This window comes from Hemitrygon akajei, chromosome 21 (genome assembly GCF_048418815.1).
Source record: "Hemitrygon akajei chromosome 21, sHemAka1.3, whole genome shotgun sequence".
NCBI lineage: Eukaryota > Metazoa > Chordata > Chondrichthyes > Myliobatiformes > Dasyatidae > Hemitrygon > Hemitrygon akajei.
Window position 1 is genome coordinate 50,016,428 of NC_133144.1, and position 26,927 is coordinate 50,043,354.

A 26,927-nucleotide genomic window follows, 5' to 3' on the forward strand; every position below is an offset into this window, starting at 1 on the left:
ATGGCAAATGGAATATAGCGTCGGGAAATGTATGGTCATACACCTTGATAGAAGAAATTAAAGAGATGACTAGTTTCTAAATGGAGATAAAATACAAAAAACTGAGGTGCAAAGGGACTTGGGAGTCCTCATGCAGTATTCCTTAAAGCAACACACATAAAATGCTGGTGGAACGCAGCAGGCCAGGCAGCGTCTATAAGAAGAAGCAATGTTGACATTTCAGGCCGAGACCCTTCGTCAGGTCTAACTGAAAGAAAAGATAGTAAGAGATTTGAAAGTAGGAGGGGGAGAGGGAAATCCGAAATGATAGGAGAAAACAGAAGGGGGTGGAGTGAAGCTAAGACCTGGAAAGGTGATTAGCAAAAGGGATACAGAGCTGGGGAAGGGAAAGGATCATGGGATGGGAGCGCTAGGGAGAAAGGAAGGAGAAGGGGAACACCAGAGGGAGATGGAGAACAGGCAAAGTGTGATGGGGAGAGAAAGAAAAAAAGAACCATTTACACTACACGCTGCATTCGCAAGGCAAACAGCATTTTGAAGGACCCCACGCACCCCTCATACAAACTCTTCTGCCTCCTGCCATCTGGGAAAAGGCACTGACCAGAGCATTCAGGCTCTCACGACCAGACTATGTAACAGTTTCTTCCTCCAAGCTATCAGACTCCTCAATACCCAGAGACTGGACTGACACCAACTTACTGCCCTCTACTGTGCCTATTGTCTTGTTTATTATTTATTGTAATGCCTGCACTGTTTTGTGCACTTTATGCAGTCCTGGGTAGGTCTGCAGTCTAGTGTAGTTTTTGTCAGGACTCAGGTCTCAGATCTCAGGTCTCAGATCTCAGGACTCAGATGCACCAGCTCAGGTCCTGACAAAGGGTCTCAGCATGAAACGTCGACAGTGCTTCTTCCTATAGATGCTGCCTGGCCTGCTGCGTTCCACCAGCATTTTGTGTTGTTGTTTGAATTTCCAGCACCTGCAGATTTCCTCATGTCAGGATTCCTTAAAGGTTAGTTTGGAGGTTGAGTCTGTGGTGAGGAAGGCAAATGAAATGTTAGCATTCATTTCAAGAATCAGAATCAGGTTTATTATCACCAGCATGTGTCGTGAAATTTGTTAACTTAGCTGCAGCAGTTCAATGCAATACATAATAGAGAAGAAAATAAATAATTAAATAAATTACAGCATCATGTACATTGAATAAATTAAAAATCCGCAAAAACATTAATGATTTATTTTTAAAAAGTGAAGTAGTGTTCATGGATTCAATGCCCATTTAGGAATCAGATGGTGGAGGGGAAGAAGCTGTTCCTGAATCGCCGAGTGTGTGTCTTCAGGCTTCTCTATCTCCTACCTGATAACAACAATGAGAAAAGGGCAAGCCCTGGGTGCTGGAGGTCTTTAATAATGGACGCTGCCTTTCTGAGACGCCACTCCCTGAAGATGTCCTGGGTACTTTGTAGGCTAGTACCCAAGATGGAGCTGACTAAATTTACGACCCTCTGCAGTTTCTTTTGGTCCAGTGCAGTAGCACCCCGCCCCCCAAACCAGACAGTGATGCAGCCCGTCAGAATGCTCTCCATTGTACATCTATAGAACTTCTTTGAGTGTTGTTGTTGACATACCAAATCTCCTCAAACTCTGAATGAAGTATGGTCACTATCTTGCCTTCTTTACAGCTGCATCGATATGTTGGGACCAGGTTAGATCCTCAGAGATCTTGACACCCAGGACTAAAATATAAAAGCAAGGATGTAATGCTGAGACTTTATAAAGCACTGGTGAGGCATCACTTAGAGTATTCTGGGCAGTTTGGGGCCCCTTATTTTCAAAAGGACAGTCTGTAACTGGAGAGGGGTCAAAGGAGCTTCACCAAAATGATTCCAGGATTGAACAGATTGTCATATGAAGAGCGATTGATGGCTCTGGGCTTGTATTCAGGAGAATTCAGAAGATTAGGGGTGACCTCATTGAAACCCATTGAATGGTGAAAGGCCTTGACAGAGTGGATGTGGAGAGGATGTTTCCTATGGTGGGAGTGTATAAGACCAGAGCACACAGACTCAGAATAGAGGGGTGTCCTTTTAGAGTGGAGACGAGGAGGAATTTCTTCAGCCAGAGGGTAGTGAATCTGTGGAATTCATTGCCACAGGCAGCTGTGGAGGCTTAGTCTGTATGTATATTTAAGATGGAGGTTGATGGATTCTTGATTGGTCAGAGCATGAAGGGATACGGGGGGGAGGGTGGTGGGTGAGGCAGATTGGGGCTGAGAGAAAAAATGGATCAGCCACGATAAAATGGAGGAGCAGACTTGATGGGCCAAATGGCCTAATTCTGAATCTGAATCAGGATTGGGTTTATTATCACCAGCATGTGTCATAAAATTAGTTGACTTGGCAGCAGCAGCATGTAATACACAATAATAAAAAAAAAATAATTAAGTAAATCAATTACACAAAGTATATATGTATATATTAAACAGATTTAAAATAGTGCAAAAACAGAAATACATATTAAAAAAAATGAGGTGGTACTCATGGGTTCCATGTCCATTTAGGAATCATATGGCAGAGGGGAAGAAGCTGTTCCTGAATCGCTGAGTGTGTGCCTTCAGGCTTCTGTACCTCCTACCTGATGGTAACAGTGAGAAAAGGGCATGTCCTGGGTAATGGGGGTCCTCAGTAATGGACGCCACCTTTCTGAGGCACCACTCCTTGAAGGTGTCCTGGATATTACATAGGCTAGTACCCAAGATGGAGCTGACTAATTTTACAACTTCCTGTAGCTTCTTTCAGTCCTGTGCAATAGCACTCCACACTTCCAATACCAGACAGTGATGCAGCCTGTCAGAATGCTCTCCACGGTACAACTACAGAAGTTTTCGAGTGTTTTAGATGACAAACCAAATCTCTTCAAACTCCTCATGAAATATAGCCACTGTCTTGCCTTCTTTATAGCTGCATTGATATGTTGGGACCAGGTTAGATCCTCAGAGATCTTGACATCCAGGAACTTTAAATCGCTCACACTCTCCACTTCGGATCCCTCTATGAGGATTGTTTGTGTTCCCTTATCTTACCCTTCATGAAGTCCACAGTCAACCCTTTCGTCTTACTGACATTGAGCGCAAGGTTGTTGCTGTGACGTCACTCCACTAGCTGGTATATCTCGCTCCTGTACACCCTCTTGTCTCCATCTGAGATTCTACCAACAATATTCTGCTCCTGTATATTCGAGACATGGAAAACCTACAGCACAGTACAGGCCCTTTGGCCCATAAAGCCATGCTGAACATGTCCTTACCTTGGAAATTACCTAGGGTTACCCATAGCCCTCGATTTTTCTGAGCTCCATGTACCTGCCCAGGAGTCTCTTAAAAGACCCTACTGTATCCACCTCCACCACCATTGCTGGCAGCCCATTCCACGCACTCACCACTCTCTGTGTAAAAATCTTACCCTTGGCATCTCCTCTATACCTGTTTCCAAGCACCTAAAAACTGTGCCCTCTCGTGCTAGCCATTTCAGCGCTGGGGAAAAAAGCCTTTGACTAGTCAAGTCAAGTCAAGTCACTTTTTATTGTCATTTCAACCATAACTGCTGGTACAGTACACAGTAAAAAATGAGACAATGTTTTCAGGACCATGGTGCTACATGAAACAGTACAAAAACTACACTGAACCATGTGAAAAACAACACAGAAAAAAAAACTACACTAGACTATAGACCTACCCAGGACTGCATAAAGTGCACAAAACAGTGCAGGCATTACAATAAACAATAGACAAGACAATAGGCACAGTAGAGAGCAGTAAGTTGGTGTCAGTCCAGTCTCTGGGTATTGAGGAGTCTGATAGCTTGGAGGAAGAAACTGTTACATACATACGTGAGAGCCCGAATGCTCCAGTGCCTTTTCCCAGATGGCAGGAGGGAGAAGAGTTTGTATGAGGGGTGCTTGTGGTCCTTCAAAATGCTGTTTGCCTTTTGGATGCAGAGTGTAGTGAAAATGTCCGTAATGGCGGGAAGAGAGACCCTGATGATCTTCTCAGCTGACCTCACTATCCGCTGCAGGGTCTTGCGATCTGAGGTGATGCAATTTCCGTACCAGGCAGTGATGCAGCTGCTCAGGATGCTCTCAGTACAACCCCTGTAGAATGTGATGAAGATGGGGGTGGGAGATGAACTTTCCTCAGCCTTCGCAGAAAGTAGAGACACTGCTGGGCTTTCTTTGCTATGGAGCTGGTATTGAGGGACCAGGTGAGAATCTCCACCAGGTGAACACCAAGAAATTCAGTTCTCTTAACGATTTCTACCAAGGAGCCGTCGGTGTTCAATGGGGAGTGGTCGCTCCGTGCCTTCCTGAAGTCAACAACCATCTCTTTTGTTTTGTTCACATTCAGAGACAGGTTGTTGGCTTTGCACCAGTATGTTAGCCACTGCGCCTCCTCTCTGTAAGCTGACTCATCGTTCTTGCTGATGAGACCCACCACGGTCGTGTCATCGGTGAACTTGATGATGTGTTTCAAGCTGTGTGTTGCAGCACAGTCATGGGTCAGCAGAGTGAACAGCAGTGGACTGAGCACACAGCCCTGGGGGGCCCCCATGCTCAGTGTGATGGTGTTGGAGATGCTGCGTCTGATCCGGACTGACTGAGGTCTCCCAGTTGGGAAGTCTAGTATCCATTTGCAGAGGGAGGTGTTCACACAATCAATGCCTCTTATCATTTTATACACAAATATGGTCTCCTATATCTTATGGTGATCCAAAGGACAATCACTCAGCCCATGATAATGCTCATCCGATTTGATTTATATTCGTCTTTTAAAGATGAGTCATAATCACTGGTTCTTTTCAAAAGGAAGCTGAATATTCTTCACAGCAAAAGGAGAATGGGACCCACTCAGGTGAGCAGACAAGGCCTAGGCATAACCTTGAACCTTAGGAGCATCGATATACAGAGGGATTGTGGGGTAAGAGTCCACACCTCCCTTAAAGTGGCAACACAAGTGGATAAGGTGTTAATAAAAGACTACGGCACACTTGCCTTCATTAATGTTGAATGTGAGGGATAAAAGTCAGGATGCCATGTCACCAAAATAAAACCTGGGTTAGGCAACATTTTCAGTACTGTGTGCAATTCTGATTGCCACATTACACGGAAAATGTGGAGGCTTAGGGTGGGGAACAGAAGTGGTTCACCAGGATGTTGTCTGGATTAGAGGGTATTAACTATAATGAGAGGTTGGACAAAGTTGGTTTGATTTTCTAAAACATTGGAAGCTGAGGGGTGACCTGATAGAAGTTTATAAAACTATATACTTTTATCAGGTTACCTCTTAGGCATAGATTGCCTCAGTCTTAGAGTGAAGAACGACCCGATGTTTGGACGATTTTAACGCTGGGCCGGATGTCAAGACCAGAGATGAGGGTTTGACCGATTCTGCCCATTGTTCCACAACTTTTGCTCCATTCTTTGCTGCACCAAGGCTGAGGTTGTGGGCCTGCTCCAAGCACCCACCCCACCCAGTTTCATCAAGTCAGGTCATATCATCAGATCATGAATGATCACAAAATTTTCACCCTTCTGATCTCAGACAAAACTGCTGCTAAGCCAAAGCTGATACTTGGCAGTGTATTATTCTGACACACAGACTGACATGGACTTTATTATAATAAGGATAATAAAGCCTCTTTGATGTGGGTGGGCTCCTTAGACTGCCAAAGTGAGAAGTTAAATATATTGGTGAACACTCCACCCAGTTGACAGGCATAGGTCTTTAGTACTCAGCCAGGTACCCCACCTGGGCCAGGATGCTTTCCATTGATACACCCTCCTGAAGGATGCTCTCACCTCAGCCTCAGAGACTGTAATTACAAGGTCATCGGAGCTGTGGTTGTTTGTCCATGTTTTGATGGTCAAAGCAGGCACAGAGGGCACTGAGCTCATCAGGGAGTGAATCATTGTTGTCACCTATGTCACTTGGTTTCACTTTGTAAGATGTAAGATTCAAGCCCTGCTGCAGCTGTCGAGCATCCTTCAGTGATTCAAGTATTGTCCAGAATTCGCCCGTGAGATGCCTTTCAGGAGATTCTAACTGGACCTCTTCTTACTTGGTCTACCCGCAGAATTAATACAGATTAAACACAGAACTGATACGCAGATGGAGCAAGCTAGAAATCAGGTATCATGGTGTTGGATAGTAGAATTAGCTAGGTTAGCAAAGAATGTAGTGGAATAGACTGAAGTAATAAAGCGTGGACGAGGAATTCATCGGCCATTGTCGCAGACTCAGCAAGACATATCTTTTAGAATGAAACTGATGGTCTTTCAGATAGCACAGTTGTGAGGGTTGAAATTCAACCTCTCTCCTTTTCCCCCACCTGTTACCTCTAAGACTCCCAGGTCACTGTCTCCCCCCCCTCCTCCCACCCGCCTCTCTCCCCACCCCCCCCCCCCCCCCGGCCCCTCGCCCCACTATCAGCTGACTGCAGCTGCCCCCGGAAGCGGTCTTGTGGTTCCGGGACGGCGGAGCGGGCCCTGCTGTCGGCGAGTGGATCGAGGGAGAGAGTGCGGCTGAGGCGGGGGAGAAGCGCCGCCAGGTCAGAGGGGGCAGGAGGGAGCGAAGCCCCGGACCCCCAGTACGAGCGGGACAGCGGCAGGGAGAGAGGGCTCTGGTTTGTGGGAGGATTTCGTAGATCTGCCGTAAGGGGCTGTTGGTGGAGCGGTAGGTGAGGTGGGGAAAGGATGGAGGGTGGGGGGTGAGATCGGAGGAGGAGGGAGGGGATGGGGTGATTGGAGGAGGGAGGGGTGGGATCCAATGGGGGTCGGAGGGGTTAAGGTAGTGGTAGTGGGGAGAGGTGGTATTTGGGGGGAATTGTGGGTATGGAGGGAGACTGGGGAAATTAGGGTGAGGGAATGAGGTTGAAGGTAGGGGATGCTTGAGACGGAACTTTGGAGGGGAGAAGGGGAGGAGAGAAGAAAGGAAGAAATTGGTAGTGGGGGTTGCAAATGAAGTGCATGGAGGGAGGTGAAAGTATGAGAAAAGTGAGGAAGTGTGAGTTGACGAGCAGGGTACGGGGAGCAACACACACAAAATGCTAGAGAATCTCAGCAGGTCAGGCAGCCTCTATAGAAATGAATAATAACAAGAAATCAATGTTTCAACCGAGACCCTTCATCAGGACTGGAAAAGAAGTGGGGGAAGACGCCAGAATAAAATAGTCGGGGGTGGGAGGAAGGATAGCTAGAAGGTGATGGGTGGGAAGTTAAAGGACTGGAGAAGAAGGAATCTGATAGGAGAGGACAGTGGATCATGGGAGAAAGGAGGGAACCCATGGGGGTGGGTGAGAAGAGGCGGGGGGCCAAAGTGGGGAATAGAAGATGAGGGGGGGAGTAAAAAAAACTGGAAGGAGAAATAGATGTTCATGCCATTAGGTTGAAAGCTACCTAGATAGAATGTGAGGTGTTGCTCCTCCACCCTGAGAATGGCCTTATTGTGGCAAAAGTGGAGACCATGGATCAACATGTTGAAATGGGGATAGGAATTAACATGGTTGGTCACTAGGAAATTCCACTTTTGATGGATGGAGAGGAGGTATTCAGGGTATGGGGAGTGTGGTTGTGAAGACTGGGGAAAAGGAAGTAGGTTTGCTGGGAAGGGTGTTGAGTGGTTACAGGGAGAAATGTGGGTTATGGGAGAATTGGAATGAATTGTTTAGGTTTCTGTTCGGAAGTGGAGAAGGTGGGGAATGAGGGAGAAATTCATTTGAAGTTATAGATGGTTTGAGGTCCCTAGGGAGGAAAAGTCTATTTCCATTGTTATTTTTAAAGACTTTAATCATATTATGTTAAAATATGCACCATTTCAAATTAAATGTATTTGTTTCCCAGTCTATCCTGACAGCCTATTCTGGCTGTCTTCCAAGTCCTTGACATTTTCATGCACTAGGGGTATCACTGCAGAATGGGATTCTAAATGCATTGGTCATAATCTGTCACCCTCTCCCCCACCTCTTACAGTTGAGACAGTAAACAAAAAGCCCTCTAGCTGGAATACCAACGATTTTATGACAATGTTCAAAGTAAAGCAGAGAAGTAATCTCTGTCACGAGCACTTTTTGTCCGCTGATAATCCAGTTACCATGTTACTGCTGTTTGTGGATGTTTACTGTGGTTACATTGGATACCATGTTGAACAGGTACCACTGCAGTGCTTGCAAAGTAAACTTAGATATTTTGTATGTGCAACTTTTCCTTTGTGCAAAGAATGGCTTTAACACACCACTGCTACAACTCTAGTAGGCACCTATAAACCCAAGTTTCTGTCCCATCCCAACAATTCCATTCTTAAATAGTTTCTATGTCTCCCCCCAACAACCACTTTTAGGTTTCTGAATGGTCCATAAACTCTACCTCATTATTCCTATTTTTGCATTGTTTATTTATCTGTAATTTATAGTTATTTTAAGTCTTTTCGGAATCAGGTTTATTATAACTGGCATGTCGAAAAGTGTGTTTTGCTACTGCAGTACGGTGCAATACATAAAATATACTATAAATTATAATAAGAAATATTTATTAATTAATGCAAAAAAGCAAATAAACTCGTCACACAAGCAGAAGAAAATCTGCAAATGTGTGCAGCAGGATGTTGGAGATCTTTTACCCATCTGTTGTAGCAAGTGCAGTCTTTGCGGCTTTAAGTTGGGGGAGCAGCATCGGTGCTGGTAATGCAAGAAGGCAAAATAAACTCATCAAGAAGGCTGGATCTGTCCTTGGCTACAACCAGGATTATTTTGAGTTGGTGGTGGAGAAGATGTCAGTAAACAAACTGTTATCCATCATGGACAATCCGACACATACTCGTGAGGTAGTGTTCATGTGTTCATTGCCTGTTGAGAAATGTGACGGTAGAGGAGAAGAAGCTGTCTTAAAATGTTGAGTGAGCATCTTCAGGCTCCTGTATGTCCTCCTTGATGGTAGTAATGAGAAGTGGACATATCCTGGGTGGTGGGGGTCCTTAATGATGGATGCCGCCTTTTTGAGACATTGCCTTTTGAAGGTGTCCTTGATGGTGGGAAGGCTTGGGCCCGTGTTGGAGCTGGCTGAGTTCACTGTACTGCACCTGCAAAATAACAAATTACGTGTCAACTGAGTCAAGTGATAATAATTCTGATAGTGCATGGCTGTTGTAAATGTATGAACCAGCTTGATCTAAAAAAGGAAAGGTAGAGGGATGGTTGTCAGAAAATATTGGAAGAGATTTGTAGGATAAACATTGAGATAATACTCCAATTCTGTGTTAAGTCCAAAACGTGGGGATCATAAATACATCCAGAAGAATTTCACCAGAAATCTTTGTTTAAAGAGAGGTGAGAATGTGGAATTTACTACTGTCTGGAACATTTGAAGCAATAGTAGGGAAAATTTGAGGGAAATCCAATTAAATAGCTGAGGCAAAAGAAATAGGATTGTGCCCTGGAGGGGTCACTCCAGTCCATTGTCCTTCGAGACAGACAGATGCCACCTTCATCATGAGTACTGCACGTCCACTTTAGGGAGACCATTCCAAAGATCCACAACTTTTGGTAAAGATGCTTCTCCACACCTCGATCATATATACAACCACCCCTTATTCTGAGACTGTGACTCCAAGTTGGGAAAGCAGCCCCTCAGGATCTCGAGCAAAAAACAACTTGCTGGTCAGGTAGTATCTGTAGAGGCAAAGTGATGCTTGAGTACCTGCATTAGGACTGCCTTTCCCTCTGTGGGTGCTGCCTGGCCTGCTGAGTTCCTCCAGCAATTTGTATTTTACTCCAGGCCCCACTATCTGCAGTCCAAAGTTCAAAATACATTTGTTATCAAAGTATGTATGCTATATACAACCATGAGATTCGTCTCCTTGCAGACAGCCACAAAACAAAGAAACCCAATAGAGCCCATTTTTTAAAAAGACCATCAAATGCCCAATTGTGCAAAAACTGAAACAAATCATGCAATCAATATACGTAAGCAAATAGCGTACAGAACTGAAGTTCAGGAAAGTGAGTCCACAGCCTCAGTTCAGCACAGAGACGAGTAAGTCTTTTGTGTCCTCAGGATCTTTGCTGCCAAGCCCAACCTAAAGATTTGATATTTCAGGGAGATCAGCCTCACCGGAGAATGAAGAATGTCAGCTTGTTCTACTTGATCAATCTTCATAAGGCAGCTATGTGATGTTAGTGGGCTGAAAGGACGATGTTTTTACGATATAAACTATATAACTCAATCGTTACTACCTCAGCCTAAATCGATCATGGTGAAGGTCTTATCTTGAAAGAGTCAATGGCTCAATCTCTCATTGCATCAACAACACCTACAAAATGTTTTTTATGTATCTTTTGTGTGATTTTCTGACATACATTGTTCACCATCATCCAGATCTTAACAGCAGCTGAACAGTGATTCCTGGTGAGCACTACCATTAATAGTTGCCCTCATAGCTAATTCTTTCTGTAAGATGAAAGTTTTGGTGTGGCAGATTGTTTGGAGCATAAAGATGCCAAATTCCAATTAAGTTAATTTTGTAGGCCACTGTGAAAGGTTCAGTCATTGGTGAGACAGCACCTTCATTCCTATCAGCAGCACTGTATTTCCTGGACATTTTTCCACATTGCAAAGAACATCTCCTACAGTCACTTCTGGCACTTTGCTTACAACTGAAGTTAAAATCGTGGGTGTATAATTTTTTGATTGAGACTTAATTTAGATATTTATCTCATATGAGTGTACTTTTAACCTCACTCTAGTATTTGAGTGCAATTCCAGCAAAAGAAAAAGAGCAAAGTTAAATGTAGGGACCTTTCTGTACACCCAAAGCACTTTACAACAAAGAGTTTAAACAAGGCAGCCAATTTTTGCACAAGCTTGATAAATATTGATTAGGACAGCAAAGGTAACTCACCCACTGTTCATTGAAATAGTGGTGTGTGATCTTTTGTACATACCTGAGAAGGGAGATGAGACTTAATGCCTCAACTGAAAGGCAACACCTCCAATCGTGCAGTGTTTACTCTGCTTACATTTTTGTTTTCATGTCCCTGGGGGCAGCACGTTAGTGTAGCCATTAGCGCAACACTTTACAGTGCTCCAGCTGTAAGATTGGAGTTCAATTCCCACCACTGTCTTAAGGAGTTCCCGTCACTGCATAGGTTGCCTCCAGGTACTCTGGTTTCCTCCCACATTCCAGAGAGGAGAGGTTAGTGTTAGAGAGCTATGTGGGCTGCCTAGCATAATCTTTCCTTATTTGATTTGACCGAAACGATGCATTTCACTGTATGCTTCAATGTACATGTGACAAATAAAGCTAATCTAATCTAATATCAATACTTGAATGAGGTCTTCAGACTTGAGGAGAGAACAATTAACTGGTCGTGGCTCACATGAAGTGGATGATTCACAATCCCATTCCATGCCAGAGATGGTGTGACCTGAGCCAGGATCTCATCAGCTCAAAGGCCCTAATTATTATAATGACCATTTTCAAGTTCAGTCTTAGACAGTCCCTTGATAACGAGAGTGACTTGCTTCTCTAAGGCTGCTAGGTGGTCCTTTGCAAATGGTTACAAGTGGTGCTGGATCCTGTGTTTGGGAAGTTGTGTATTCCTCCCATTATCTGCCCTTATTTCTCTTATTGTACAGACTTGGGTTTCAAATGTCTTCCAGGATGTACACAAGAAAATAGTAGCTGGCCACTTGCCCTGCCTTTCAATATGATAATGGCAGATCTATCCCAGACCTCAACACTTCTCTGCCAGATCCTACAAAAGTGTACCTCCCTCCACTTTAACTACTTCTAATGAGCTAGCCTCCTATTTTGTGGGGTAGAAAGTTCCAGAGATTTGCTACCCTCTGCAAGAAAATAAAATCTACGCAGTTGGTTTTCAATGACTGTAACCTTTTTCTTGAAACCATGTTCCCATTGTTTGCGATTCTCCCACTAGTGAAATCTGCCTCCTTAGGAATTTACATGGTTCAATAAGATCAGGTCTTATTTTTCTAAGTCCAAAGTTTCAGACTCAGCCTGTTTAGTCTCTGTTGATAAGACAATCTTCTCTTCCCAGGAATTAGCCTGGTAAGTCCCCTTTGGATTTCCTCCAATGTAACCTTATCCATTTTATGCTACTAAATTCTTTCTGTGTTGAGTCAACACAGGCCAACAAAACCCAGGAGTTAGGGAGGATTTTGCAATTTTGTTTCCAAGAATAGTTTAAAATATTTTCAGTCCTGATGAAAGGTCTCGGCCTGAAACTTCAACTGTTTATTGCCCTCCATTGATGCTGATTAACCTGCATTTTGTGTGTGCTTTTCAAGATTTCCAGCGTCTGCAGAATCTTTTTGTGTTTTTGAATTATTTTCTGACTTCCCAGAAACTTTTTCATGTGATGGAGTTTGAAGTATAGTCCTTGTTTCAGCAGCCTGGTGACAGGCATGCAATGTGGCCCACTTGCAACACCTGCCTGGATGTGATCAGAACTTCGAAGTTCACCCAGAAGACTCTGATTTGCCTAACCCGCCAGTTGGAAGGATAGCTTGATGGAATCTCTGGCACTCCCCACCCCCACCAATTAAATTGCTAAAAGATACCTGCATCTGCTCCCATATCCATTTCAAAGTTCATAAGTTCAAAGTAAATTTATTATCAAAGTACATGTATATCACCAAATACTACCCAGAGATTCATTTTCTGGTGGGCATTCACAGTAAATACAAAGATACACAATAGATTCAATGAAAGCTGCACACAAAGAAAAACAAACAATGTGCAAAAGACAATAAGTTGTTCAAGAACAAAACAGAAAATACTCATAAATATGCCGTAAATATTGAGAACATGAGTTGTATAGTCCTTGAAAGTGAGTCCATAGGTTGTGGAATCAGTTCAGTGAAGTTATCCATGCTGGTTTAAGAACCTGATAATTGAGTGTAATAACTTTTCCTGAACTTAGTGGTGGGGACCTAATGTTCCTGGACTTCCTTCCCAACGGCAGCAACAAGAAGAGAGCACTTTCTACCCCTTTGGATCTACAGCAGATCTAATCTGACCCTAGCACTGTAAACTTTACCTATCAAAATAGGTCTGTTTTAATTTACACACACAAAATGCTGACGAAGGGTCTTGGCCCGAAACATCGACTGGCCTGCTGCGTTCCACCAACATTTTGTGTGTGTTGCTTGAATTTCCATTATCTGCAGATTTCCTCGTGTTTCTGTTTTAATTTAGTTTGTCACTGAACATTGCATAATAATTGTTTTTATTTTAAACCCCAGTGTTAATTTCTTTTGACTCTTAAAGCACTAATGTCTTTTTGCATAAGCAAAACAAAGCACTTTAAAGCATTATAAATTGCTGCAATTATTTCGCTATTGCTGGAGCCAGCCACTCACATCAATTTCTTTGTCTGCCTGCTTTGTAAATTTAACCTTTTATGGAGATGTAGGACTTGTAAAGAAAAGTTGCTGTGTAATGAACCAAAATTAATTTTATGATGAATGTGTTTGGAATATTTGAACTTGCAGAAGGCATTAGATAAGGCTTTTCAGGACATTATTGATACTAAGGCAAATTCCAGAACTGATTAGGAGAATGAAAAGAATTGCTTGGTAAATAGTATTGATTTCTGCTGGTTGAGGATGTCTGGAATAAGGGACAGTCTTAAAATCAAGCCCAGGCCTTTAAGTTGCAAAGTTTGGAGATGTTTCTTTATCCAAAGGGTCATACAGTTCTACAGGTAGTGATGTATAGCTTTCTTTCCCATTAAATAGCAATCAATTAACTAGTTTAATAGTTTTATATCTGAAATTGATAAGTGGTTGGACAGATGAGGAATATTAATCCAAACCAGGTGATTGGAGTTCAGATATAAACCAGCCATGATCACAATAAATCGTACAATAGACTTAAAGGAGTGAATGGCTTCTTCATGCTCTTGTGACAATTTGACACAAAATATTTGACTTCCAGGGAAAAGACAGTTAACTGAACTGGTCTTTTGCCTTTTGTAGGTCTGTCTGATTCAGCAATGTCGGGCTTACTCGACTGGCTGTACAATGGATTCACCAGCATGCTACAGTTCCTGGGTAAGTAGCAGCAAGTTTCATTTCCCGCTGTTGTTTTCTTCCCCTGAATTTGGTGACTGCAGTTTATGGATTGGATTTGTACAGAAGTAATTTTAATTATTTGTAACCTTAATCTGGCTCTGGGACCATGAGACTTCATTAGCTTTGGCATTATTAACTATAGATTTGGCAGCATTCATGACTTAATTCCATTGTTGTATAAGCCTAGTTTTATAAAATGTCATATGTTATAAACTCTTGCTAAGCATGGCTTGAGAAAGCTTTCTCAATTCTCAAAATATTAAAAATAGATATTAAACAGTTAATTTGTATAAATCACTTGTAAATTATATAAGTATAAATTGCAAAGTATTGCAATTCTTTTCATGTTGGGAATATTGATGGCTTTCTTTTAACTACTTATATGGTTTTCAGTATTCTATGGCTATCTGGAGAAGACACATTTCAGAGTTGTATTCTGCATACATACTTTGACAATAAAATGAACTTTTGAACCTTTTTGAACTTTTAACTATAAATTATTTCCAATCTATTAACGTTTGAATAGCAGCAGAACACTACTTTTCCACTGACAAAGGGAATATGTCTGAGAAGGTGGTCTGTGGTGTTAAGTTGTTTATGAAACCATCTGGTTGATTGATTAATGAGAACAGTTAGGGAACGAGAAAACTAATATGTTAAAGCCGTGAAATTCTGATTCGAACAGTTGCAGAGAACCAAAAAGTGAACGTTGGAAATGGTCAAAGTTCATTGTCATATGTACAAGTGTGTGCTCATGTAAAAAGGAAAATCTCTCTTCACCAGAGTATCAGATATACAATATTCACAAGAAAAACATAAATCACACAAAATAGTACAATTACAAACACAATTAGACAAAAAATTATAGCGCAAGGTGGTCATTAGTGTTGCTGTAGTGAGGTGGTGATTATGGTTGTGTGGGTTGATTCAAGAACTGAATTGTTGAAGGGAAGTAGCTGTTCTTGAACTTGGTGTGAGACTTCAGGCTTCTGTACCTCCTGCCTGATGGCAGCTGCCCAACTGAATAATTTTTGTCTGTAGAGAGAAAATAAAGAGAGTTAATATGGCAGGGAGATAATCCTTGAGTAGAACTGGATAAAGAGAAGGAGAGTTACTTCAAATTCTTGTATTCAGTATTGACTCTCGGGGAAGATGGGGTACGGTTCCTCAACTTTGTAAAACAGAAAGCCACCAACAGATACCTCAGAGTGGAAGAGACATGGAGAATTAAAAGGAGAAGCAACTGAAATCTTAATGTTAGTCCTGTGGATTGAACAAAAGTGATCTGAAAAGTGATTGCTCAGTCTGCATTTGGTCTCTCTATATTAGAGGGGGCAATATTGTTAGTACTGAGTAGAATACATTAGACTGGAGGAGGTGTTTCAAGGATGAGGTAAAAGAGCAGGTATAGTTCCTTCAGAGGTATGGGAAATTGCAAAGAGGAGTAGTTGATTGACATGGAAGATTAGATCAGGAAATTATATATGTCAGAACTGGGGAAACTGTTCTAGCATTGGCGAAGAAAAAGAGGTGAAGGTACACAAAATTGAGATGTTCTGTAAAATCTCTGCCAACTATTGTAAAGGGGAAGCCTTGGTTAGGGGAGAAGGAAGTTATTTTAGGCATCTGTGTAGTAAGTTTTGTCATTGGAACAGATGTGACAGAGATGGAAGAATAGGGAACGTGCAATGGAGTCCTTACAGGAAATGGTGGGAGGGTGTATAATCATGATAACTGTGGACCTTTAATGGATATTGTCATTTAGTCCATCCCCTGAAACAGAGACAAAAGTTCAGGAAGGGAAGAGACAGAGGAGGATCATGTGAAGGTGAGAGATGGAAATTAGCAGCAGAGGTCTTAAGTTTTGAATGAGTGCAGAAAGCAACAGCAATGGAGTTATCAACGTACTTTGGGAGACAACCTGAGTAGAAGAATTTTAGAGAAGGGTAAGTATAATTTGCACTTAAATAAGATGTATAATTTAATTAGGCAGCATGGTAGTGTAGCAGTTAGCGTAAGGCATTATAAAGCCAGTGATCAGCGATCGTGGTCCAGTTCCTGCCTCTGTGTGTAAGGAATTTGTGTACTCTCCTTGCGACAGCATATGTTTCCTCAGGGTGGTCAGGTTTCTTCCCACATTCCAAAGAATCGGAGGTGGACATGCGTGTAAGCAGCAAGGAATTGGATCAGTGATGGAGCTGGTTGAAAGAACTGAGTTTGCTGGTACTAAACCAGGCTAAAACAATGGCTCTGTTTGGGTTCTGTTAGTGGATCCTGCAGAAGAGTTAGTGCCTGCTGCATGAGGTTGGGAAGGTTATGATATGGAGATTGTGGAGGGAAGATTGTGTGAGGAAATGGAGTCCAAAAATGTCTGGCTTGACATTCAGTGGTGGGTTTATGGTCCAGAGGGATGTTTAAGAAAGTATCTGAGAGCCGATGTTTGAGGAAACACCTAGAGTAAACCCACAGACGTTGTTCACACTGTTGCTGGCAGGTTTGAAGATATTAGAGTTGCACCTAAGTGAGCAGAGCTTTGCAGGTTCAGAAGGAGCACAGGTCAGATTTGAGTAAAGTGGAAAAATCAACACTATTAATGTTGCATGGACAGTTGATAATATGTAGATCTGGAGAAGGCAAGAGGGAGCAGTCCAAATCAATCAGAAACTCTGGAAATGTGAGAAAGGACCCACAGTCGGGTGAAAACTCAAGGGTAAAGAAATTGGCATGGAGATAATGTAGAGCCAAATGTCATGCCAGATTCTGAATTCATGAGGATTGAGAAGTGGAGCATAATGCTGAGACCTAATGATGAAAATATGATCAAGTGATTTTAAATAAGGGTTAAATACTCAAAAAATTATGCCTTGGAGTTAAAATTATTGCCTACCTAAATTAGCTGTAGTAAATGCTGTGTTGTTTTCTTTTCCCAGGTTTATATAAGAAATCGGGAAAATTGGTTTTCCTAGGCTTGGACAATGCTGGGAAAACCACCTTATTACACATGCTGAAAGATAACAGGCTGGGGCAGCATGTTCCAACATTGCATCCCAGTAAGTATCAAAGTATAGCTCAATGTCCACAACTCCCAGGATCTCCCCCTGCAAGAACTGCACACTTTTCTTGCTGATACCTCATTCTGCCTCCATATGGTTTGTGTATTTATCATATTCTTTGTTAATGGTTAGTAGACAAAGCAAGCACTACAAAGGACAGTAGCTAACTTCAGGCTTAGCCCCTGAGCCTTGACAAGACTGTGGCTTAACTATTTGACCAGTAGGGTCTGTTAGTTGTAATAAATTGGGACAAATTCAAATTGAAAACAAAGTGCTGGATAAGCCCAGCAGATCAAACAACATCTGTGGACTGAGAAACAGTTTATTTGAGTCTGCAACATGTTATGTGAAAAATTACAGGCCCAAAATGTTGACTAATGCAGGCAGCATCACTTCCCATAGATACTGCCTGCCCTGCTGATTTTTTAATTTGGATTTTCTGTACCTGCAGTTTTTATTTTTATGTGGGTGCCAGAGTAGCATAATGATCAGCAGTATGCTTTACAGTGCCAGCTATCGGGGTCTATTCCCATTGCTGTCTCTAAGGAGTTTGTATATTCTTCCATGAATGCGTGCGTTTCCTCCCACATTCTAAAGGCGTATGGGTTAGAGAGTTGTGGGCATGCTATGTTGGCTTAAGATAAATGTTTTTATTTTAGGTTTCCAGTATCTGCGGTAGTTTCTTTTTCAATTTTCACGCACTCTAACATGCCGTAAGCCTAGTGACATTTGCAGGCTGCCTCCAGCTTGTCCTTGGACTGCATTGGTCATTGATGCAAAACTGCACATTTCAGTGTGACAAATGAAACTTATTTTATCATATTTAAATATTCAAGTTAATCCAATGTTATACTGCAGGCCTGCAGGATGAATTTATATTATTGGCAAAGGCAGAAAGCTTGTATGCTTGTGGATTTGAATCATTCTGATGAAAAAGAACTTGATTCTTGGTACTAAATTAGCAGATCAAAATGGTAGGTGGAATGGTTGGCTAGATCTGTGGCATTCAAGTCTGGTGAGCCAGGCCTGTACCAGAAAATCAGGTATGATTTGCAGAGGACTATTTCAAGGGCAAAGAGTCCTGTTCAAACGAGGTTGAAGGCAACATCGGATGTACGACAACTCTGGCAGGGTTTGCAAGACATTACTTCCTACAAGGCAAAACCCAATAGCATGAATAGCAGTGATGCTTCACTACCAGATGAACTCAACACCTCCTCACTGACGATCAACATTGTTGGTAGAATCTCAGATGGTGTCGAGAGGGCATACAGGAGTGAGATATGCCAACTAGTGCTTCAGCAACCTGGCACTCAGCGTCAGTAAGACGAAAGAGCTGATTGTGGACTTCAGGAAGGGTAAAACGAAGGAATACATACCAATCCTCATAGAGGATCAGAAGTGGAGAGAGTGAGCAGTTTCAAGTTCCTGGGTAAGATCTCTGAGGACCTAACCTGGTTCCAACATATCAATGCAGTTATAAAGAAGGCAAGACAGCGACTATATTTCATTAGGAGTTTGAAGAGATTTGGTTTGTCAACAAATACACTCAAAAATTTCTGTAGATGTACCGTGAAAAGCATTCTGACAGGCTGCATCACTGTCTGGTTTGGGGAGGGGGTGGGGGGCTACTGCACAAGATGAAAGAAGCTGCAGAGGGTTGTAAATTTAGTCGACTCCATCTTGGGTACTAGCCTACAAAGTGCCCAAGACATCTTCAAGGAGCAGTGTTTCAAAAAGGCATCATCCGTTATTAAGGACCTCCAGCACCCTGGGCATGTCCTTTTCTCACTGTTACCATCAGGTAGGAGGTACAGAAGCCTGAAGGCACACACTCAGTGATTCAGGAACAACTTCTTCCCCTCTGCCATCTGATTCCTAAATGGACATTGAATCCATGAACACTACTTCACTTATAAAATATATATTATTTCTGTTTTTTGCACGATTTTTAATCTATTCAATATACGTATACTGTAATTGATTTACTTTTTATTTCTTCTACATTATGTATTGCATTGAACTGCTGCTGCTAAGTTAACAAATTTTACGACACATGCTGGTGATAATAAACCTGATTCTGATTCTGGGGCTGACTCAGAAAAGCCCTGTGTTGGGTGATAAAAAGAATAGACTTGGTATTCTCCTACTGGCAGTTGGAGGAATGGATCTGGTATAACTTGGATATGATGCCATTAAACAACTATGAATTTCTATTTTACTGGCACCTCTAACAACACAAAAAAACCATGTCATTCCCATAAGAATTGGAACAAATGGCCAAGAGTTTGGCCAGATATGATCTTTAACGAGGATTTTAAAACCAAGACTTGAGGAGTGAATTTCAGAGCTTAGCAACTGAGGAGATTGAAGTCAGTGGCAGAGCAAATTGGGTGTGATCAAGAATGGGGCTGATTAACATATTGAATTCAAGTAATACATAGTCGGGTTTAAGGCTGGAGGAGAGAGATCATGAACAAGTCTAAAAAATGATGCAGGTATTAAAATTGATGTGTTCCTTAATCTGGAGTCAGTGCAGATTGGGAGAGAGAGGATATGAGTTGGGGTACAGATAAGAGTTCTGCAGATGTAGGGTTAATAAGTGACCACTGTGTCTGACTCTGATCCTTTGCCCAGGTGGCTGCAAACAGGTGACGCTGCAGCATGAGGCCTAGTTCTTGCTATGACCAAGGCCACGCAGCTCCTCTGCCATTCACCAATAAACCATTGTCCAACAGGGTCTTGCAATCACAAGAAAAGCAACTAAGATGATCACTCCCTGTTAGACTGCACACCTTCCTTCACTCATTGATGCCTCTCTGTCATAGGCAGCATCACAGTCCACACCAACTCCAGTTCCTTCAGTTTCTCCACCAATGAGCAACTCGCTAATGGGTAGACCTGCAGTACTTTAAGTTCTTAATGTCCAGTAGGGTCTTGCAATCGTAAAAAAGTACACTTAAAAAAGACAACACCACCTTTGTTTGACCCCGTAGAAGCTGCTGCATTGGAGCCCGCCACTATCTTACCGGAAGATGGGTATCCTGTACTAACCTTCTGTTTAGCTGGGTATTTAATAGCAGTTCTTATTAAAGTAAAATTCCAAGAAAATTAACATAAATTTTGGAAGGTTATCATGTTTTTACATACGAATTTTCTCTCCAGCCTCTTGACTCATTAATTGTCTCTGATTTTGCTCACAATCGAGCAAATAACATAATGGTCAGAGAAGCAATTCTACACATTAATGTGAGGATCTAGAGCCCTTGCTGCTCTATCAGGCTTTGTAGCTTACAACATAATGTCCTCAAAAGGTTGACCTTGATATAGCAAAATAAATGCCTCTGCTATTGCAAAATAAAGCTACACAGAAGCTCTTTAGTTTTAAACACTGAATTATTCAGTTACGATTGAGCAACTTGTTTACCTACAGTGTGGGATTCAACTTGTGATTGTCAAAAGAACTCAGTGTTGCCCTTGGCTTGTATTTGTTCCCAGTTCGTAGTTTTGTTTGTTCATTGCATTTGCACACAGACCATGAGATTGCTCGTTCTAATTTTTTTTATTATTGTTACAGCATCAGAAGAGCTCACCATTGCAGGAATGACATTCACTACCTTTGACCTTGGAGGTCACGCACAAGGTATAAGTGCCAAAAAAATAGCTTTATCATGTTTGTGCACAGTAATGTGTTGTTCTGCCGATCAGGCTTGGCATCTTTCAGTATACCATGCCAGCGTATTAAACTGGAAACTTTGTCTGTCCAAAGCATGTAATATATCAATATCTACAGATTTGAGCAAGCAATGAACCACAGTACCTTTTTCAGATCCCAATCCTAAATTTATGTATACTTTTATGTGGCTTTGGTGAAAGAATCGTTAATCAGCCCTGAGATATTTCACTTTAACATAATGGTGGTCATCTGTCCTGTTATTGTCTGGTAATATTTTTGTCCTGACTGTGCTTTGATGAAGTGTATTGGGGCATTAAATCACGTAAAGTATTATTTTTGGCTCTTTGACCTAGAAACACCATTACCATTGTGCTGATATTGGAAGTTTAATTTTAGATAAAATCCTTATGCCATATCCCCTCAGCATCTTGTCTTCCAATAAAACCACCTTTCATTCTTTTAAACTCTACCAAACCTAGGCCCACCATGCTCTGCCTTTCTTCATATATTAGGATGCAACATACTGTATGTGGTTGTACGGGTAAAGTGGGCGGCAAGAAATTGGTAAATGGAGTATAAATGTGGGAAAGCACGGAGTTACCACTTTGGAAGGAGGAATGAAAAAGTAAATTATTACCTACAAGTATTAAAATATAAAAGACACAATTTTGCAATACAAAGAGATCTGGGGTCCTTCTACGTGAAAGACAAAAGTTTAGCATGTAGAGACTGCAGGTAATTAGGAAAGCTCAAGGAATGTTGGCATTTAGTTTATGGACCATAAAAGTAGTTTTCATGTGCCTTTAAGGAGTGTTGGTGAGACTGCAGTTAGAGTATGGCGTACAATTTGGTCTCCATGTTTAAGATATAATTCACTTGTGTGGAGGCAGTCGGATGCTGGAGGAACTGATGCTTGAAGAAAGGTTTAGCCTGTATTCATTGGAGACTAGAGAAATGAGGGGTATATAGGATTCTGAGGTAGGTTGATAAAATGGATGGTAAGAGGTTGTTTTCACCAGTGGCGCTATCTAATACATAGTTTCAGAATAAGGAATTACCCATTTAAGGTAAAAGTGACTACACAGCTTGATAGGATCGCTAAGAAGGCATGTGCATGCTTACCTTTAATAGTTGAGCATTGAGTTCAAAAGTCAGCAAGTTATGTTGCAGCTTTATAAAACTGGTTAGGGTTCATCTGGAGTTTTTTCTTTATTAAGTGCAATCGTGAACAATAGCCAGATCAGAAATGCTGATCAAGTCAACTAGTTCCCAAAGAGAACTCTGATAGGCCAATCAGATGGTTCACTGATGCTCAGTGATAGAACATTTTTAAAAATCATACGTATTGCATACAGTTTTGGTTGCCCCATTATAAGAAGGATGTAGGGGCTTTGGAGAAAGTTACATACAAAGAGGTTACTAGGATGTTGTCTAGATTAGAGGGCTTGCGCTATAATAAGAGGTTAGACAAAGTTTTTTCTCTGGAGCAGTGGAGGCTGAGGGGAGATCTGACAGAGATTTATAAGATTATGAAAGGCATAGACAGAGGAGACAGACAGTAACTTTTTCCCCAAGGTTGAAATGTCTAATACCAGAGAGTATGCACAAGGTGAGAGGGAGTAAGCTCAAAGGAGATGTAAGGGACAAGTGTTTTCCATAGAATGGTGGGTGTGTTGACTGCACTGGCTGGGATGGTGAAAGAGGCAGGTACATTGGGGACTTTAAAGGGACATTTAGACAGGCACATGAAGGTGAGGAAAATGGAAGGACATAGTGTAGGCTGAAGAGATTAGCTTAGGTGGCCATTTGATTCTTAATTTATTGGCTCGGCACAACATTGTGGGCTGAAAGGCCTGTTTTTTGTGCTGTACTGTTCTGTCCTTTGAAACGTTCCTTCTCAGCAAGCTATAATAATAATCATTGTCAAAATCCATCTTTATAATTAGACATTTGAATGGAAAAAGGATCAAGGGATATGGGAGAGAACTGTAAAGTAGTATTTAGACAAAGAGCGTTTAAGATGAATAAGTTCACAGACTTATAGCAGAGCAGGCTCAGGGTGGATTGACCTGGTACTGTTTCTGTTTATCCTGTACCTAGGGAAACAAAAACCATAAGATATAGCAGCAGAATTGGGCCATTCAGCCCTTCAACTCTACGCATCATTCCGTCATGGCTGATTTATTGTCTGTCGCAACCCCATTCTCTTGCCTTCTCCCCATAACCTCTGATGCCCTTACTAATCAAGAACCTATCAAGCTATGTTTCAGATAGCCCTAACTAGTAGGCATAGAGGAGGTGCTCATAACTTTGAGGATTTAAGCATTGACTAAAATCAATGCTTGTATTCATTTGTATCCCTTGTTTCGTCCCACAAGGCATCTTGTGATCCTTTATGTGCAGTGATAGACTTCTGTAAGTTCACTGCAGCTGCTCTCCGTTTTTTTTAAGCCTCTTGACTAATCTGTATAGTTCTGACGTCTATTGAGCAGTCTGGGGACTTCATTATTATACAAACATAATGTATGAGAGCTGTGTTTTAATCCATATTTGACCTTCATTTAGTAAATGAGTAAAAGTGACACTTTGGCTAACCAGTTACAAAATGCAGACAATTTTATCCCTGCTTCAAATGAATCAGTGATAATGATCTTATTTTATACAGGAGTTCTGGTACAGAAATGGGCTATTTGCTCCATCTAACTGAGAGGTCCAAAACTTCCTTTATGTCATGGACCCCTACCATTAACTGAGTGGTTCATGGACCCCAGTCTGAGAACCCCTGATCTAACATTCTCTTGATGTGTGTGAGCCTCTTCCCACTCTTGTTCATTTCATCCCATTAGCTTGTTCTTTTTTCCCTCTGTTATACTTCTTAAATACATCCATCCTATAATATCTTATCCACGAAATGCACTGCCCGAGAGAGTGATTGAAACTGGGTTACTGACAATTTTTTAAGAAGTATCTAGTTGAATGATTGAATTGCTTAAGCATAGCAGGATGAAAACCAAATGCTGGGTAAAGAAGTTAATATGGAAGGTTGCGCAGAGGTCAGTGTGGGTGACTTAGGCCAAGTAGCATTTTTTCCATGGTGTTCAATTGTGATTCACTCTGTACAGTCATGAACTCTCATCTCACTGCTCCTACATACGTAGCTTCTCCTGAATTCTTAATTTCATTTACTCTGGACAACTTTGTGTGATCACAGAATGGCTCTAGTTCTGAGGCCTTCTGAGTTCATGCCAATTCTGTCCGAGAGAATTTGCTATTTACATTTCTCAGTCCCGTCTCAAAGCTCAGTCTTTTTTTTTTCTCCTTTAACATATTTAACCAGTTCCCCTTTGAATGCCATAATGGAACCTGCTTCCATTACTCTGACTGGCAGTGCATTCTAGACCCTACTGATAGGTTTATAAAAGAGAAACAAATAATTTTTTTTTTGTCAATTAATGATCACTTTTTTCTTGTTTCTTCCACCAGTGTCAGCCGTTTCTCTCGATCTCTATAAATAGTTCATGACTGATGGATACATGGCAGATCCTCTTGTAACCTCCTTTGTTCCAAAGAGAAATGCCAACTCTTCCTGCCTATCAGTGAACCAAAGTCCCTCATTCGTGTGTTTTTTTCTCGCATTAGTCTTTTCTGTGCCCTCTCTTTGCATCTTTGCTCCCTATTCTGGGACCACACTTTAGCAATGCTCCGGTTGTAACGGAACCAGTATTTTCTAAAGTTTAACATGACATCCTTGCCCTTGCTTGCCAATCTTTATAGAGCCCAGGATCCCATATATACAACCATAAAATGCTGAAAATAGTCAGCAGGTCAGCCAGCATCTGAGGAGAGAGTGTTAACATTTCAGTTTGAGCTTTTATTCTCAGTGCCACTTTAATTCTTATCTTCTGTCTAGGCGCTTTGCAGTCCTCTGGAATGAGCACTGAATTTTCCAACTTCTGGTAAACTGCTCTCTCATTATTTCCTATTATCATGCTAGTGTCCCTTTCTTCCTGTGTTCCTGTAAAGTGTCTTGTTAACAGTCAGAACTCATGTCCTTTGTCACTTGATCTGTCTTTACCCATCTCCAGATAAGTTTTGGTGTTAAACCTTATACCTCACTCTAATTTAAATATATCCTACACTCTCCACCCAGTACTGAGGAAAGGTTGCTGACACAAAATGTTGACTGGTTTCTCTTTCCACTGCTGCTGTTTGACTGGCTGATTTCTTACAGCATTTTGTTTCATCAGAACTAAACCGACTTATGTTACTGATTTCTCAACCTGTCTGCCGCATACAATTGTTTATCCAAATAATTTGTCACATCTGTCTGCTCCTGTAACACTTTTTAAATTGTGCAGTAATCCAATTCATCTGTCTGCCACTGACCCATTCACATCTCCTTGCAGCATGTTCCCCTTCCAAGGTTTGTGAAGTTTGGAAATTGTGCCCTTTCCACCCATTGAGATAGAGTAAAGAAAGTAATGAATCTAGTATTGAGCCCTGGAGAAGCCATTCTGCACTTCCCTTCAGAACCACAGCCACTCTTCACAACTGCCCTTTCTGACACTTTACCTTGGGTGGCAGAGTGGAGATGTGTTTCTATCAAGCAGGTGTAAGGCGCTCCTTCCCTCCACTAGCCTGCAGGTCGCCCTCGAGCAAGAAGTAACACTGCTTAGCCCCCGATCAGCCATGGGAGCAGATAATGGGTGGACATATGAGCAACTGGTGTATATCACAAGTCCTGGTTATGCGACAACTGACGCCAAACAATCTCTGAAGAGTATTGATTTTGGCTGGGGTCACCCATCTTGTAAAGACGCTGCCCAGAAGAAGGCAATAGAAGACCACTTCTTCGAGAAATTTTCTAAAAATAATCATGGTCATGAAACCTTGATTGCCTATGTCATAATGATGATGATGACAACCATGGATTGCTGATGGGTTTCAATCTTAGTGATGAGCCTGTTATGTAGCATTTGGAAAGTATCAAATGCCGCCTTCTGAGACATTGTATTTAAATATTGGCCCTTATTTACAGCCCGAAGAGTCTGGAAGAACTACCTCCCTGCCATTAATGGGATTGTTTTCCTGGTTGACTGTGCAGACCACTTGCGACTTGCTGAATCCAAAGTGGAACTTGATGTAAGTCCAACAGTTGAAGAATTTCTGGGTAAATGGGGATCCTTGAATAGAGGTTTTCAGGTGCTGATTTTGTGAAAGTAGGTTCCTCTGCTCGTCTAACTAATGACCATTTCAGATGTCCAGGTCAGGAATATGGCCACTTTATTTCATGGTCCTTGTTCAATAGCTTGTGGAAGTCAGGGTGTGCCACAGCTGACTGCATTGAAACAGCTACTTATTGTTGTCCAGCTCCTTTGTTGGTACAGATTTGAGTCAACTTGAAACCTGGTTGTGATATCCTGAGTCTTGCAACATCTCATATTCTTATTGCCTTCAGAGGGAAGACAAAGAGAGATATTTGCCTGTTTAAAGAAGCTTTCACCTTTTAAAGATTCTTTAGAATAATTTGTGTTTTATCAATTGTGGTAAATGGTAAGCAATTTGCATTCAACAAGCTCCCACAAACACCAGTTTGAAAAGGATCAAGTAATCTGTTTTTGTTTAGAAATATAATTAACATGTAAATATCGGCCAAAACATTAAGAGTAATGTTTCATCCCGCAGAAATGTCATCTAATCATTGCTGTTTCTTGAGCAACAAGGGGGTGGGGGGCTGAGTCGATGCAATGCTGCTGCTTGTTGTGGGGGGGAGGGGGGGCTTTGGGGCTCTAATGTTTTTTATTGTCACTCGTTCTTTGGGGCACCCTTCTGTTTTCATGGATGTCTAAGAAGAACAAGAATGTCAGGATGTATATTGTATGCATTCTCTGATATTAAATGGAACTATTAAACTATTGATTATAAAGATTCCATTATTACCATTGTGTCTTCAAATGTATTTCAATAGCTGCAAAGCCTTTAGGGTTTTCCTGAAAGATAAAGGGATGGTGCTTTATAAATATATATTTATTTTCTGTGACTCCCACCAGTTTCCATC

The 26,927-nt window shown here is 41.7% G+C and overlaps 3 protein-coding genes across 7 annotated transcripts in view; 1 reads left to right on the forward strand and 2 right to left on the reverse strand.

Moving 5' to 3' along the window:
• The window catches only part of LOC140714282 (protein transport protein Sec24A-like), an 88,600-nt gene extending 82,203 nt beyond the window's left edge, over nucleotides 1-6,397 (reverse strand). The window contains exon 1 of the mRNA XM_073025364.1: nucleotides 3,883-6,397. The gene's annotated coding sequence lies outside the window, so the exon portion shown is untranslated. The remainder of the gene's footprint in view (nucleotides 1-3,882) is intronic.
• Nucleotides 6,398-6,488: 91 nt separating this feature from the next.
• The window catches only part of LOC140714285 (small COPII coat GTPase SAR1A), a 34,301-nt gene continuing 13,862 nt past the window's right edge, over nucleotides 6,489-26,927 (forward strand). Inside the window, exons 1-5 of one of the 5 annotated variants that reach the window (XM_073025367.1) lie at nucleotides 6,489-6,600; nucleotides 14,045-14,119; nucleotides 17,071-17,190; nucleotides 20,771-20,836; nucleotides 25,908-26,011. In XM_073025367.1, the coding sequence (XP_072881468.1) occupies nucleotides 14,062-14,119; nucleotides 17,071-17,190; nucleotides 20,771-20,836; nucleotides 25,908-26,011 (348 nt within the window). In that variant the 5' untranslated portion in view covers nucleotides 6,489-6,600; nucleotides 14,045-14,061. Of the gene's footprint in view, nucleotides 6,730-14,044; nucleotides 14,120-17,070; nucleotides 17,191-20,770; nucleotides 20,837-25,907; nucleotides 26,012-26,927 lie in introns of all 5 variants that reach the window. The other 4 variants (XM_073025368.1, XM_073025366.1, XM_073025369.1 and 1 more) reach the window with 4 other exon arrangements.
• Nucleotides 8,645-26,927, reverse strand: part of LOC140714443 (uncharacterized) — a 44,125-nt gene continuing 25,842 nt past the window's right edge. Inside the window, exon 3 of the mRNA XM_073025741.1 lies at nucleotides 8,645-9,125. Coding sequence (XP_072881842.1) covers nucleotides 8,792-9,125 — 334 coding nt within the window. The 3' untranslated portion in view covers nucleotides 8,645-8,791. The remainder of the gene's footprint in view (nucleotides 9,126-26,927) is intronic.